Genomic DNA, 17,320 nt, shown 5'->3' on the forward strand with positions numbered 1-17,320 from the left:
TATATTCAAAAACAAAAAAGCAAAAACAAAAATTGCTTCAGCATCCTAAAATCTTTTGCATTTAACCCTTAAACATGTTTCTTTACAGCTTGAGTATGAAAACAATATACAGCAACAATAAACTAACACAATACCTTTATGAAATTAATAAATGAATTATATATATATATGTGTGTGTATGTATGTATGTGTGTGTGTGTATATATATATATATATATATATATATATATATATATATATATATATATATATATATATATATATATATATATATATATATATATATATATATTCTCGATTTGAGTCTGAAACCATGTGATCAGGCCCGTTTTCCAATCACGTGTTTGGATATGGGCATAGGTGAATTGAATAAACTAAGATAATGTGAATGTGAGAGTGTATGGGTGTTTCCCAGTACTGAATTGCAGCTGGAAGGGCATCCGCTGTGTAAAACATATGCTGGATAAGTTGCCGTTTCATTCTGCTGAAGGAAAATGAATAATAACATGAGCTACCAAAATACACATTGTAAGTTTGGATTTCATGCTGACTTTAGGGTCATCTTTCAGGGCAAAGGAGCAGATCTAAGATGAGAAGTACTCAAATCATGTGAAACTGGATGTACATTTAAACATATTTAACTATTTAAGCCTCAGAAATATTCACAACATCGGCTTGGCTTTGTTGCTAATAGAGTTGTATGAGATCCAGTACCTCATTTGACCTGCATATGTGCTTGTTAAACACCAGAGATTGTGTGTGGGTGTGTTTGAAGAGAGGCAGACAGAGACCGGGAGAGAGAATCTAAGAAACAGAAATTGCTTCAGATCTAATATGTTGGGATGTAGGCCAGCAATGACAGATATGGGGATTTGGTGGAGATTTGGGTGGTGTAAGACAGCAAGGATAGATGAAGGGATAATGCATAGACGGATTTCTGGGAGATAAGGGCATGATAGGGGCATTAAGACAGCTTAAGGTGGGATCAAGGGACAACAAAACCACATGGGCAGCAGATGGACAACATCTTAAAATCAGGACCCCTGGATGAACCGAAGGAAAAGGTCACAGGACTGTGTGTGTTTGGCTGTGTCTAAGCCGATGGACAAGACTTAAATCTCAAGCATAACAGTGTTAAAACAGATGTTTGTAATGTAATTTTAACAGTAACCCAGACATATGCATTCACCAACCCCTTCCCACTGTCCCTTAAAACTGAATGGGGGTGAAAATTTCAGCACATTTCTTTGATCATAGCTATATGCTGAGTTGCTTCTATGTGATTGGCTGACTAAATATTTGCATAATACCTTATTTAGTGGATGTTAAGTCAAAAGCCACAGACATTGCACCTCAGTATTTCTTTTGCCCCCTTGAAGATGAAGGCCGGGTACCACCACCATGGTACTGTACCACCAAGAATGTGTGTTACATATCTTACTACATCCTTGCGATTTCATGACTAAGCATTCACATCTACTTTCGTGCCTTTGTTTATTTCATGGTCAGAATCATATTCGGCATCAGAGTGGCAGGAGATTTTAACACCAGCTGTCCTGTTATCTCTCAAAGCACTGGGTCATTGCTCAGCAGGGCCGACTGGATTAGCTCTACCCCAGAGAGCAGACTCAATGGCAGGCGCTGACCTGTGAATCTTTATCTGCCATATCTGTGGTTCGTGTCAGCCTAATGGTTTTTTTTTTTTTTTTTTGCGTCTATGGTTTTCCTTTCACCCAGAGGGGCAGCTGCACTCAATCAAACGTGATCTGAGTGATTGGAAAGCTTGTTGTGATTGGTGGAAATGGAATTAGGTAGGTGGGGGTCTGCTTAAACACAATGCTGTGATTGGTGGTTGAAGGGACTGGGTGCTGAGTGAAATTGGGCAATGAATCATGCTTGGATATTATTCACGACAAGCCATGGGGGTCTGGAGATAAACACCTCTGAATGGGTTGGTGTTTGTGGATGAATTTACCCAGAGATGTGTCTCACTGGATTCTAATCACACACCAAATTTACAAACCAGCTAAAAATTGTTCAGTTTTACTAAAAAATAAATAAAATAAAAAGACTAATTTTGCTCTGATATCAACATGCTACAAACAAAATAATTTATGGACCACTGGGGTGTTATTTAAATGCATTATATTGTCTCTACAAAGTGGCCATCACAGACCTTCCATAGTGGACAGCATATTTAATTTAACTGAGAAATATTGCTAGGAGAGTTAGAAGTACAGTTTGTTCAATGCAAGGTTTTATGTCAGAGGTATTCAATTAAAGTTTTAGAATGTCTAGCCGCTGCATTACTATTAAATTAAACGAGCAGAGTGTACTATTGTATATTTCCAAGTTGCTACTTGGCAGCAATAGTATTTGGTCAATTTAGGATTGATCATTTTAACAAAGTAGTCTTTTTAAGAGTAGTCATTACTCTTAACTTTTTAACAAAGTAGTCATGAAAATGAGTAGGTGTTATCTTAAGCAGTAATTTCTAATAGACAGATACTTCTGGGTCCATTTTATTTATTACCAATGAATCTATTAAATCTTTTAAAATTATAAATACAAATACATGCTTATTTTAGGGATGTATTTGTTTGAAAATTGATAGCCAATTACTTTTTTTACTTAGAAGCTAATAACTGATACACAAAAGCTGATAAAAAACTTTGATGGAATTTTTTATAAACCTAATTACAAAAACAAAAGGCAAACAAATACAGTGGACAATTGATATTACTGCATTATTTCCTCAAAATCCTTTAGAGATTTCTGTCTGGCAGGTAATCTGACTGGCAGGTTAAGCAACCAATCACACTTAGGGTGTTTTCACACGCCTTATTTAGTTCCGTTGAATCACACTAGAGTTGTTTTTCTCCTTGGTGCAGTTCTTTTGGGCAGGTTTGAATGTAGCAATCGCACTCGTGCATGCACCAAAAGTAGACCAAAAAAGCATACTGAGACCACCTCTTCAAGGAGTTCTCGGTACGCTTTTTTGGTCCACTTTCTCACCTAATGTTTTCAAAGAAACGCTGGAGCAGTTTGTTTGTGGTGAGAACATGATCTGCACTAAAACAGACACAACAGCAAAAAGTACTGCACCTTTTTGGACTAATCCAGCTGCCGTAGTCCGATGCTTTGTCCCATCTTATGGGGTGTGGAGGAAACATATTTGTTGACAGCACTTTACCAACAACTTTAAATAAAGAGAGAGAGAGAGAGAGAGAGAGAGAGAGAGAGAGAGAGAGAGAGAGAGAGAGAGAGAGAGGGAAAAACATTGCCTTATGGATCGTTGGTAATATTTCCGGACCATGTCGCAGTTTAGCTAAATTAATTCACGCCTCCTTCTGAAGTGACTTGCAATGCGCCTTCGCCATTTGCATTGCATTAAAACACTGTTTCCTTAAACTGTATAGTTTGTCTAAAGTGATGTATACAAACTATATAGTATACTATGACCAGGTATATAATCAGCCAGTGCAGTCATCCCTCCGTAGTAAAAAGGGACATTTTGTGTCTGCCGGTTTGTTTACTTGCAGGATTTCCATTGGCATTCTCCTGCACATTAATTCTGACCAATCGAAAAGCAGTTCAGGAAATACATTTAATAAGATCTGGCCAATAAGTGATGTGGATTTTGTAACATGACTGTATTTTGGTTCTTTTCAACTGGTTCAGACCAAAGCAACCAGTGTGGTGTGAAAAGAACACAAAAAAGGCAGAAAAGTGCAACAATGTATCATTTGTTGCCCTTGGTCTGGATCAAATGAACCGAATCACAGATTTGAAAGCACCCTTAATTTTATGTTAGCATTATCCTTCAATGCAGCATCAATCTCTCAATAATAAAAGACCAGCATGTACAACTGGAGTTGTATTGCAAAATGTCAGTTTTCTTCTTCCCCGTCAAGGGGTTTGCCATCACAAGATCATTGACTATATTTAGATTTGTCGACTTTAACAGCGAGTTGGCACTCTTACTTTCATTCAGAAACATTTCATGCATGCCTCAAAATGACAAACAAGATATTAGATGCGAGTATAAACTGCTGGAACAGTGAAGTTTTAATAGAATTCGATACCGCACGCCATATGGCAAAAAAACATCCGCATTTTGCCATGCAGGTGTTTGTGGTCCTTCACTGACTCAGTAGCTGCAGAGAATAGTGTCAAACAGTGTGTATAGACTATCCTGACACAAAATGCAGCAAAACTCCTGCACAACGTTAATAGTTTGATTAAGCAGTCTATACTACTCTTCAATAAAGCGACTAAAATTGGCATACTTCACGTGCTAATTCGATTTCTGATTAGTTCTATTATGACTTAAGTTGGATTAAGATCATCAAAAACCACTGTCTATATGGTAGGGTACTGTCTTAATCATATTAAAATTGGATTACTGGTGTCCATGTAAATGTACTCAATAGCCCCTTTCACACATACAGACCTTTCCGGAAAATTACCGGCAATTTTCCGGAAAGGTTGTAAGTGTGAACAGGTCCTTTTTGAAAATACCGGTAAATTCGTTCTGGCTATTTTCCGGAAAGAGAAGTTGTAATATTACCAGCAATTTGCCGGAATGCTGCTCTGTGTGAACGCAGAAGGAAGATTGACGGAATAAGCGCGTGCACATCTAGAACGTGCTGACGTGAGACGTCTGCTTTAGCCAATCACAACTGTCAGATGCATTTACTTCCGCGCGATTTATGAGAATAAAAGCCTTTGAATATTTTTCCAGACACATTTAGCTGCTAGATGTTAGTCAGATAACGTTTCTATGTTCCTTCTTAATGCCAACTGTATAAATAATCATCGATGAGATGCTTATGACAAGCCGTTGTTTGTTTACCTTCAAGCTTTGCGTGTGCCCGTGAGCGCCCATAGCGCCAGCACACACACACACATATCATGAACATCTCGACATGCGAAAGTGTTTCTCTATGTTTTCATTGGAGTTGTACTCAATACTGATCCATCCGAAGAGTTTGTAATGTAGTCAAATGTTTACAAACACAAGCGCAGCCGTTTAAAGGTCATTTCTGGTTAATGTTGTCAGAATTTTCCGGCATTTGGTGTGTGGATGTGTGAATGCTCTTTTCCGGAAAAATTCCGTAACGTCCTCGCCTGTGTGAACAGTGCTTTTTTGAATTTACCGGTAAAGTCGTTCCGGAAATTTTCCGGATATTTACCGGTATCACTGTGTGAAAGGGGCTAAAGTTTCCAGGCAGACTACATTTTCTGAAAATCCTGATAAAAACTTTTATGAAATATAAAACATACAAAACAATATGGTAGATCTGTGGACGTGACTTCTGACTGATCTGGACTAGTTGGTGACCTCCATAAGTGGCATCTAATATTCAGAGCTCTTGTTGTCTGAAATTTTGTTCATTGGAAACAAGGAACCACCATCTATTATGTTTAATTGTGAACTGCTCTTTATTTCCCCAAAAAAGTTTACTGTCAGTTCTGTCTCTTGGCTGCTGATGCCCTGCCTTGTGCCAGGAAGCATAATTGTTTCTCACAATGCAATGCCCTCTTGCTTGCAGAGTGTGTGTATGATACATATAACGGCACTGGGCCAACTCATATAATAGGAGGTTTCCATGGCAACCAGTGCTTCAGTGCTGGGGGTGTGTGAGCAGCAAAGGTCTATCACCCCCTTTCCGTTCTTTCCGCTCTGTATCTTGAATTTCTTTCTGTCCCTGTGCCTCTGTAGAGGTTACACTGTGTGTGTGTCTGTGTTTGCGCATGTGGTCAGGTCATTTCTCCCAGCATGCGCTTCATTAGACTGCCAGAAGTGCTTTCTCTGTGGAAGAAAGAGGGCAGCGAGAAAGACATTTTAGCCCTTCGGGGGCAGCTCTAAGTGGGGCAAGGGGACTTGAAAGAGCCCAGGTGTCTCTCTGGAGTCTTCAGACATCACTGCTCGGAAAGTAGAAAGCAGCTCGATCTCCGTCAACCTCTCTTCAGGTCTTTTAATGAGCGAATCTCTGAAGAAATGACAATACCTGCTTTCTAAAACTTCTTCAGAACTTCTGTCTTCTTTCACTTTTCTTTTAGGTGTTTTTTTTTTTTTGCTCTTGTGTCTCTCATCTTATTTCTCATTTCTGCATGTCATCTCATCTGTCTTTTTGTTCTTGTCTACCAGGTGCATTTCCTCTCATGCAGTGTCATTTTATCTCTTACTTTCATTGCTTATATAACTGCATTTTTCTAGTCTCACCTTAACTATTCTCATCGCTCCTTGAGTTATGTTGCATTTTACTTTGTCTCATGTTTTTCTCATCATATCTCTATTCTTTTTCTGATGGAGTCTAGCCCAGACTCACCGTCATGAACTTTCTTTACTTGCTGTCATCTCATTGTCTCTTCCAACATGTTTTTTTTGCTCGCTCTCATTTTATCTAATCTTTTCGTATTTCATCTCATCCCATTTTTTGCATCTCGTCATGCTTTGTTTTGACTTCTTGAGTTATCTCACCTCCTTTTGCATTGTCTTTTCTTATTTAGTCTCTTCTCGTTCTCATCTCTTGCTTTCTTGGCTCAGTACACCTCTTTTTTATTAATATTACCTAGCCCTGTTTTAATTTGTTCTCATCTCATCTTACCTCATTTTGTCTTATATTTACTTTTCTTGTCTCTTTTTCCTCGCAGCATCTAGTTTTTCCATCTTGTCTTGTTCATCTCTTCTCATTTCATTTCATCTCATCTTTTCTTAGCATCTCTCATTTTGTCTCAATGCAATTTCAGCATCTTTTTTGGCTTTTATTATCTCACCTCATTTTGTCTAATCTTTTCTGTTCTTGTCTCTTTTTTCTCAGACCATCTAGTTTTCCATCTTTTCACAGTTTCTCTCTTCTGTCTCAGTGAATCTAATTTTGGCATAACTTCTTGCTTCGTCTTGTCTCCTCTCACCTTACTTTATCTCATCTTATTTTTTATCTCACCTTTCCTTTAAATTGTCATTTCTCATCAGTTTATCCTGTTTTATGCATCTTAGCGTATTGGCTTCTCTTGACTTATCTCACCTCATTTTGCATTGTCTTTTCTCATCTAGTCTCTACTCGTTTTCATCTTTTCTTTTCATCTCATCTCATTTTATCATCTTAGCATCTCTCTTTTTGTTTCAATGTAAATTTGGCATATTTTCTTACTTCATACCATTTCATCTCACCTCACTTTGTCTCAATTTTTTTTATTGTCTCTTTTTTTCTCAGACTATCTAGTTTTTCTTTTTTTCATCGCTTGTCCTGCTCATCTCATCTAATTTCATCTCATATTCTCTTAGATTCTCTCATTTTATCTCAATGTATTTTCGTCATCTTTTCTTGCTTTATCTTGTCTCAACTCACCTCACTTTGTCTCATCTTTTCTGTTCTTGTCTCTTTTCTCTTAGACCATCTAGTTTTTCCATCTTTCATCCCTTGTCTTGCTCACCTCATCTCATCTTTTTTTTAGCATCTCGCATTTTGTCTCAATGCAATTTCGGCATCTTTTCTTGCTTTGTCTCATCTCATCTTACCAAACTTTGTCTCAAATTTTCTTGTCTCGTTTTTTTCTCAGACCATCAGTTTTTCCATCTTTTCATCCCTTGTCTTACTCATCTCACCTCACTTCATCTCGTTGTTTCTTAGATTCTCTTTTTCTGTCTCAATGAATCCAATTTTGGCATAATTTCTTGCCTCGTATTGTCTCCTCTCATCCTTTTTCTTTTCTTGCATTTCATTTTATCTTGTCATTTCTCATCCATCACCTCATTTTATCACATTCTCAGTTCATTATATTGTTTAACTTGGATTTTTTGTCTTGCTCGTGTCTTCTCACCTATTTCTACTACCTATCTCTTCTATTTTTGCCTCATTTCTTTTGAAACTTTACCTTGTCCTCACTTCCTCTCATGTCTTTATATCTCACTTCATCTCTTCTGTCCATGTCTAATTTTTCTTTAAATTAACCTCGTCTTTTTGCCTCATTTTGTGCTCACCTCCCCTCGTCTTCTCTCATCACATCTCATCTCTTCTTATTGTATCTTGTCTTGCTCATCTCGCTTTCCTCTTGCCTTGTCCCATCCCACCTGGGCAAAAATCCCCATAAACAACTCAACTCCTTCCTCAAATAAACACTATAATAAACTTTTTTGTGAAATTGGAAAAGGGTCATCAGTCTCCTGTGAAAGGCACCTCTCATAAGTCAATATGAACTCCGTATATCAGCCTGGCTCTGTTATCACTCACACACTGGAGTTTCCCCTGCGGTCCTAAATCGAGAATATATGAGACCAGAATATCATGCCTTGTGGCCATCATGAGGCAGTGAAAGACAATTACAGACACCTATATGAGATTCCGGAGAGGTCTTGGTTAGACCCAGGTGGTGGACTCGACCCCTGGAGGCAGAGACAAAAGCAATAACTCCCTACACTTGACCTTGCCTCACTATCTTTATACACTTTACACACACACACACACACTTGCGCACACAACCAGATAAATGACTGCTGAAATCTAGCATCTTTTCCTGCATCCCATGTGTAAGAGACGGTCGAAGAGAGAAAGGAAGCAGATGTTTAATCAGTTTACTTCAGAACCACAGAGGAAGAGACCATTAGCATGACCCAGGACTGCAGAATTGATTCTGCATCTCCTATATTCACTGACTGAATATGGCAAGCTGTTTTAATATTCAGTCTATAAAACTTGAAATCTTTTTAGTACTTAATTTAACAATACTGGTATATTTTCTATTAAATCCTTGTATGCACACATTAACTGCTGGTGCTGATTTCATTAGCAAAATTACTTACTTTTTGGTACTGAGAAGTTTTCAAAAGATAATAGTAGGCTACTTACAAATTAGATACTAGCTCTACTTCATTAAATACCAATGTACATTCATTAGAATGCCTATTTAATATATGCATGTAGTTATTCAATCAAATCAAATTTAGGACTTTTAAGACCTTTTAAGACCACAAAGAATAAAAATTTCAGACTTATATAGGGCTAGTCGCTAATGATTTTAATGGCCTAGCAAAAAAAAATTAATCAATCATTTCTTAGCCACAAATTTTAAACAATGTGTCAAAACAAGCAGACCTTATTTAAATACATACTTTTTTGTTCAACATAACTTCAAAAAGACTCTTTAAAAACTAAAGGTTTACACAACAGACTACAGTTAAAATATTGGTTAAGTAAAACCATAATATTAGTGAGTATTTTTGCTAAAAGTTTTATTGAGATGTGTTGTTGGTGATTAAATGTGTGTTGGGTCGATTGGGTAGCTTTACATAAACAAAGGAAAATTAAGACCCGTTTAAAATGGTTTAAGACAATATTTCAGTGAATTTAAGACTTTTTAAAGCAGAGAATTGTGATTTTTGAAATTTAAGACATTTATTTAATTTTTAAGACCTTGCGGACACCCTGTAATTTTAAAACATTCCTAACACTTGACTTATATGAGGACCTGACATCCAGATATGAACTTTTCAGTACATTTTCCCATTATGACTAGTGAATATTTTTTTCTAGCATTTATTTTTAAATACCAATACTAAATCAGAATGGGCGATGCAGTGGTGCAGTAGGTACAATCTGAACTGGTGCAGTTCAATCCGCTGTGGCGACCCCGGATTAATAAAGGGACTAAGCCGAAAAGAAAATGAATGAATGAATGAATGATTAAATCAAAATACTCTAGTGCTTGTTATTAGATAACCATAGATTTTAATTTTCATTTTAGTATATGTCTTCTAAATGATACTAATATTTAATCACAAGATTTTATTTCTATATTAGTGTTTATTATTAGTGTACTATCCTGTTTTAGTGTTTATTATTTATTAGAATTTCTGAATGATGTTTATTTATCATTTATCTATGATACTACTTGTTTATACTAGTACTTACTTATTAGTATAAAGAACTTCTTCAATAACTATTTCTATTTACTATAATAATATTAAGATTTTTTACTGAACTAAACAAAGAACTTTTTGACTATAATAATAATATGAGTAAAAAAGCAGTTCTGACTTAATGCGGTATAGGTGAATTGGATTAAGTAAACTGGTCATAGTGTATGAATGTGTGAATGAGAGTGTATGGGTGTTTCCCAGTACTGGGTTGCAGCTGAAAGGGCATCTGCTGCGTAAAACATAGTAGTTGGCAGTTCATTTCGCTGTGGCAACCCCTGTTAAAATGCGGTTTACACCAAAGGAAAATGAATGAATGAATGAATGATTTACCTGAATAAGACCTAGTGTCCAATGAATAAGTATCTTTTAAAACATAGTACTATCTAAAAAATAACCACTATACCAAATGTATAAGTACCAGTACTTAATAGAAAAGATTTGTTTATCTTAAAAAGTATTAGTAGCATCTAGTAGGATGGAAATAGATCTTAATATATTTTATTGATTAAATGCTAAAACAGCTTGCCACACTTTGAATCCTAAGCTTTGTCTGTTGGCTTTTTTATCGACCAGTACAATGACTCGTGTGTTTGGATTAGTTTTCCTGTGTCAGACGGTCAAGACCTTTGGCTTGAACTGTCACACTCATAGACTAAGCTTTATTTCTACTGGACACAGAGCGCTGTTGTCCAAACAGACACAGTTAAGACATTATTATCCTTTGGGCGAGACAGTGTGTATTTGTATGCTTCCATTTGTTTAGCAACTGGGTTAGATGTTACATAAATTATTTAAAGAAATGACTATTTAATCCCTTATATGGATTGCCAAGTCAGTTTGATAAGTGAGACAATAAACCTTACAATTTTCTGCTCAAGAATGTTTTTTTTTTTCCTCAATTGCTGTATCACATGCGTGTTCATGAAATAGTGACTTATGTGTTGTTGTTTTCTGTGTTTTGCAGTTCTCCAAGGAGAAGTACCTGCTGGAGTCTCCTCCAGAGAAACTCAGGAAGGAGCTGGAGGAGGAACTCAAACTCAGCAGCAGTGACATGAGGAGCCACGGCTGGTACCATGGCCATATTCCACGAGAGGTGCGTTTTACAATGTTTGCAGACTTATACACAGCTAGAGCTATTTTTTTCACCTTTAGGACAGTGGAGATTTACAGATAAGGCAGTGTGGAGAGCAGAGAGAGGGGAGATTTGCACCTCAGTGCTGCATGTGTTGACACTATTGGAGCCAACCACAGCCAAAATTTTAACCTAACAGCAATGCCTGCACTTAAAAAATGACTGCTTGTTCAAACTCCTTATTTAAAATGAACTTAAACAACACATTTTTTTTGGAAAAGAATTATTGGAAGAATAACTTACACATCATTAAAAACAGATTTAAGTTTGACAATCGAAAGTATATGTTTTTTTGAAGCCTTCGGTCAACATTATTTGAACTTATTTTTAAAACAGTAGTGTTAATATACAAACTAGTGCAAAAAAAAACTAATCCGTAGAGAAAATTCCACCAATCAGAGAGTTGTCACAAGTTAATTCCATGAAATAAGCTCCGCCAACTCCTATGAAATACTGTGAATAAATAGTCAATATACCTACACTTTCAAAACACTTCTACATTAAGCAGGTACAAGCAACCACTTTAAGCAAATGATTTTCTAATAGTCTTTTTAATTTAGTTTCATTTATTTGCAATGATTGTACCAGGAAAAAATCACATTGAGACTACATAAGCTATTAGAAGTTCACAGCTGAGTATTTTTTTCTTTTTGCCCAGTTTTTAATTACTTATTGGTTTAAATCGAAGTTTGTAATGTTGTGTTTCATCTTATATTCTGGCCTAGCATTAAATATTCAGACCGACACCCCAGTGGGCACCTTGAGATGTCAAAACAACATCAAATCGTAATCAAGTAGGAGGTCAAAAAAACGTAAAAAAAACATTTGATGTCAAAACCTTGACATCCATGTGACATACAAACCTTAATACCTATTTGATCACCAAAATAAAGACACAAAAGTATCATAATATAAGAATAGTTGTATTAATCTGAAAGCTTAATAAATTACAGGTCAGTCCTATGACTGTTATTTTAAGAGTTCACACTCAGCTGAGGATTGATTATAAAGCTTGTTTGGCATGCTGTCTCGGAAGAGAGCCCTGAGCTCATAAGATCCTCGAGCCCTGGGCTTTTGCAAGGTGATGGGAGAGTTTGAGCTCACTCCACTTTCAAACAATCTCTGGTGTGGTTCGACTGAAATATAAACACAACTCAAACCAAAGACATCAAAATGAACCACGCCATAGTCATGATGTTGCACATTACAGTTCAATACAGACACAAGAAACGCATCTCTTTGCAGCAGATATGTGTGAAGGAGGAATTCCTGTCACACTTTGGACCACTTTTACACATCTCATAAGCTCTTCACAAGTTCACAACTGATAAAAATACCACATGAACGCATACAAGATGTATGAACACATCCTAAATATACACTTCTTCACCAAGAAGAAGAGCTTCAAACAAGACTCTGAATATCTTTAAAAGACTTAAAAGCACTAACCTGGCAAACTGTGTAAAAATCCAGTCATTCATTTCATACTTTAAAGCAATTGTTGCATCATCCTGGTACCTTTTTTTGTCAAGCCGACCATTGAAAACTCAAGTCGAAAGTTATGTAACGCTAACCAAAATAATGTTTTCAGTCAGCTTATGTGGGTTAAATAAATCACATGTTGAGTGTAAGAACTGTAGACCATCTATGCACTGTAAAAAAAATGTTGATTTAACAGGTGTTGTATTTCATGATTCACAGGTTTTTATCCATAAAGGTTTGCATTAGGGGCCTTGATCTCTGCTGTGTGGACTTTTGATTATGAGAATTTAACACTGCAGCTTAAGTGACTTTTTGACAGTTATTGACAACTATTATAGCAGCTTGTAATGGAGAGGGGCACAAAGTAACACTTTTGGGTTTGGCCAAATAATGAAGTAATGAGGTTAAACAAACCCTATTTTTTTACCAACAACACACAAAGGCTCCTAAAAATGAGCACTGAAATTATGATCGCCAGAACTATCGTTTCTGTGCAGTATTGCCAAAAGTGCCAGGAGTGAAAATGTTACTATTTACCCCACCTTCGAGGCAAGATGTAACAGACAGAGAGTTAGATAACACATGCTTAAACAAACAAATTTCATAAAACTAATTTAAATCCAGTTTACTTTAAATAGTAGCTATATTTCCTTAGTAATTGGCTCACTTTCATTTAATTCTGCATATTTTTTTGCATTATTAACGATAAAATTATTTTTTTTTTTCTATTAAAACATTTTAATATAAAAAGTTCTCAACATTATACTCAAAATTCCCAAAAAAATTTGTTGCTTTAGTTGGTGTCCAACAGTGTGTGGCTTAAATTTAGTACCATGTTACAACTAACCCCGTTTTGTCCTGTTTTCCTCAAAACTGGCAAGCAGTCATCTATTAGCCTAGAAGACGGCAATCACAACAATATAAGATTTCACTTACTGTTCATACTTTCACAGATTCTTTTAAAATAAAAAAATATAAACCATAATAAAAAATACTTTTATGCTGCAAAAAGTGTTTTCCAAATTTTGTCAAACGTTTTTAATGATTGGCAGGAGGATGTCTGCTGACACTGTGGTGAAAACCTCGGAAGCATGCCATGGTTAACCCTGAGCAAATACTTTAAACTTCGTGTTACATTTAACCTGCTTACTTTGTGCCCCGCACTACCATAACAACACATTTCAGGAGAATTATATAGAGAGAATTAAGTCAAAAACAAAAACAGTACGGCAGTTTATTACCAAGTTTTCGTATTGTAACGTACAACGCCAAATCAGATATTGTGGAGCTGTGCATCGATGGATTTGCTTTTCAGTGTTTGGACTTTCGGCAGTGAAAATTAAACCACACTGAACTGAACTAAACTACAACTCTGAAAACTGGACTGACAGTTTCAATTTCAATTTACAACAACTTCTAGCTGCTTTGACACAATGTAAATTGTAAAAGCGCTATAGAAATAAAGATGGATTTAATTGAATTATATAACTTCAAACTAATAAAAATGTCAATAAAATGACTTTTCAAACTTTTCAGCATTAAAAGTTGAAGGATAGATCAAGGTTCAAAATCCAAAACCATTAATAAATGAGAAAAACTAAGTTGAAAAATGTGAAAAACTGTTAATAAACAAATATTTTTACAGTTTTACATTATCAGCCTTCCCAAAATCCTAATCTATTACTCAAATAAACTGAAGGAAAAGACTAGTTTTCACCCCTTGGTAGCTTACAGAAAAGTTACAGTTGTCTTTTCATGTTAAACTATAATAATAAGAATATATTTTAACTTCATAATGATTACACACTTCATTTTTTTGAGGACAATGGACGTCAAAGAGAAGTCCATACACCGATATATAAACCAAACTAATGAGTAGGTGAAGGAAAAACTTTGTTAGCCATTTTAGATGTAGTTTCTTTATGTATTTGTTTTGTAAATGTGCTTGTTTTCGTGTGCATTTATTTGGGTTTCTCTGTAAGTGTGTGTGTGTTTTGCACCATAGAGCCGTCAAACTGCAGCCCACGCCGTCTCTACTCTGAGATCCGCCATCTGCGCATTAGCATAATGTATTCCTGCTGGAGCTGCAGAAAAGACAAACTCCAGCCCTCTCTATTATAAACTATAGCCAGTCACCATGGCGATACGCCCCCATGCTGCACTTCTGACCTCACCCAGTGTACTGTAGCTCCATCTGCTGGAGCACAGGCATAAAGCACGTCCAGTGTTTTTTTTAAAAATGCACGTGGGTAAAATACAAAGATATGTTTTTTCAGTTGAAACACACTTAACTAATAATATACTTTACAGTTTAAGAATATGTTAGATTAGAATATTGTAAATAGACTAAAGTAAAAATCGGATCAGTCATAACACCGCACAGCAAAACTGCTTTAAAATCCTGGTGTTACTCTGTTTTAGAGTAAAGTGTTGTTTAACATTGATAGTGTAGACAGTATCCTCTGACTGGTGTAACTATTGAAAGCCTGAGCTCATTAACACTGGTAGTATGACATACAGTTGAAGTCAGAATTATTAGCCCCCCTTTGTTTTTTAAATATTTCCCAAATTATTATTAACAGAGAAAGGAAAATTTCACAGTATGTCTGATAATATTTTTTCTTCTTGAGAAAGTCATATTTGTTTTAATTTGGCTAGCACCATTTTAAGAACAAAATTATTAGCCCTTTTAAGCTATATTTTGTATCAAATGTCTACAGAACAAACCATCGCTATACAATAACTTCGCTAATTACCCTAACCTGCCTAGTTAACCTAATTAACCTAGTTAAGCCTTTAAATGTCACTTTAAGCTGTATAGAAGTGTCTTGAAAAATATCTAAAATATTATTTACTGTCATCATGGCAAAGATAAAATAAATCAGTTATTAGAAATTAGTTATTAAAATTATGTTTAGAAATGTGCTAAAAAAAATCTTCTCTCTATTAAACAGAAATTGGAGAAAAAAATAAACAAACAGGGGGTCGAATAATTCTGACTTCAACTGTATATGTACATATATGTGTAGGTCATCAATCATATATTCTAGCCATGGAGAAGTGTCAAGAAAAAATTGAGGTGCTTCTGCTCTACTTAGCGCACAGTATTTTAAGAATATCTTATGACATTGCTCTGGGAACCAGCGAAAATTATTTGGTACTTTCTCTTTCTCAAATGTGATTTTGGGTTGGTTTGTAATGCAACTAATTAGTTCTAAAGCAACAATAATTAAGTTTAAATGTTTTATAATGCAAGACTAGAAAAGCATGTATAGCATTTCTAAAGTATATGAATAATTACTGAGAAAACAAGAAATAAATATTTAACTCTTGAGTTAAATACTTAATTATACTGTTGTAATTATTCATTTAACTCTGGCTAGTGTGGATTATATATACACTGGTGAAGTTTTAAAATTAACGCTAACACTTTATTTTGATTATCCATTTTGAGTATTAGTAGGCTGTCTGGTAAATATCTGCTGGTACTGCTCCTTCAACAGACATTTAACTGACTATCAGAAACTTTGCAAGTATATGCTAACTTACACTAACCCTAACCCCAACCTAACAGTCTACTTAAAATCTAATGAGAAGTAGTTGGCATGTAGATGCAATGTAACTTACAGTCAACAAACGGACCATCAAAATAAAGTGTGACCAAATTAACTCTCTCAGAGTATAATTAACACTGTCGATTTTGCTGTGTAGGTTTTATTGCTTTAATCATGTGTAAAGTTCTAAAAAATATTTTTGATATTTAAAGTCAATTAATTTAATGTAGGTGTCTTTGACAATAAATAGAAATAAACCTAAACATTCAGGGCATCAACAGTGAAATACTGGCTATTTTACTATAGTTTTATAAATATTTTAAAACATGATTCTAGACAAAGTCTGGTATTCAAATGTGGAATCAAGAAAATCAAGTCTTTCTAGAAATCAAGAGAAAACTCTTAAACCTGTAAACAAAATAGTAAAACAAAAAATTTTAATTATGAATAAATTAATAAAATAATATATAAATTATTAATTAGCTTTTAATTAATTTATAACAATTTTTATTTATATATATTTTATACTTCAAAAGAAAATTCTGCTATTCAAAATCAGTTCTATTCTATCAAAAATCAGCACTATTTATTTATTTATTTATTTATTTATTTATTGAAAGTTGTTTTTAATTATTTTACATTTATGATGACAAGTAACATTCATACAAAGGAACAGTCATGCGAAATCAGTAAATGAAACAGAACACACACACTAAAAGGGAGTGTGGGCCTCCATGACGTGATATTAATACATCATATTTGAGGTTCATTGTAAATATTGAGTTGTTGTTTTTTTTTTTATCAAAGATTTCTGCACTATTTAGCTCAATAACGTATGTGTAGGCCCACACAGAATCTGAGCACACAGAAATCCACAGATCTGCAGATTTTTAGCCTATCCTTGAGTCTATTTATTTACTTGTGTGTGTAAATTTATATTTATTCATATTTTAATTAATTTCAGTAATATTATTGACTAATATGAAAGTTTTTTTTTTTATTTACAATACAGTTTGTAAAGGAATAGTTTCTTCCTTTTAGTAGATATATTTTATGATAGACTTGTTTTTTACCAAATTAGTGGATCTAGATGGATTTCATTTGCATTGTAGACATATAATAAAAGTTCAAAAGATATATATTTTTTATTTTATATATTGAGCTTTTAGGTATGATACTCCAAAAATCATTTAGCATAAATCCACAGAATTTTACAAAATTCTCAGA

The 17,320-nt window shown here is 34.9% G+C and overlaps 1 protein-coding gene and 1 long non-coding RNA gene across 10 annotated transcripts in view; one reads left to right on the top strand and one right to left on the bottom strand.

Annotated features, from left to right (window-relative positions):
• Positions 1-17,320, top strand: part of sh2d3ca (SH2 domain containing 3Ca) — a 100,758-nt gene that overhangs the window by 59,031 nt on the left and 24,407 nt on the right. For all 8 annotated transcript variants that reach the window (XM_087270211.1, XM_087270210.1, XM_087270216.1 and 5 more), the window contains one exon: positions 10,890-11,018. In XM_087270211.1, coding sequence (XP_087126337.1) covers positions 10,890-11,018 — 129 coding nt within the window. The remainder of the gene's footprint in view (positions 1-10,889; positions 11,019-17,320) is intronic.
• The window catches only part of LOC147835010 (uncharacterized), a 76,265-nt gene that overhangs the window by 47,538 nt on the left and 11,407 nt on the right, over positions 1-17,320 (bottom strand). The gene's annotated exons all lie outside the window — the stretch shown is intronic.

This window comes from Danio rerio, chromosome 10 (genome assembly GCF_052040795.2).
Source record: "Danio rerio strain M-AB ecotype USA chromosome 10, GRCz13ab, whole genome shotgun sequence".
NCBI lineage: Eukaryota > Metazoa > Chordata > Actinopteri > Cypriniformes > Danionidae > Danio > Danio rerio.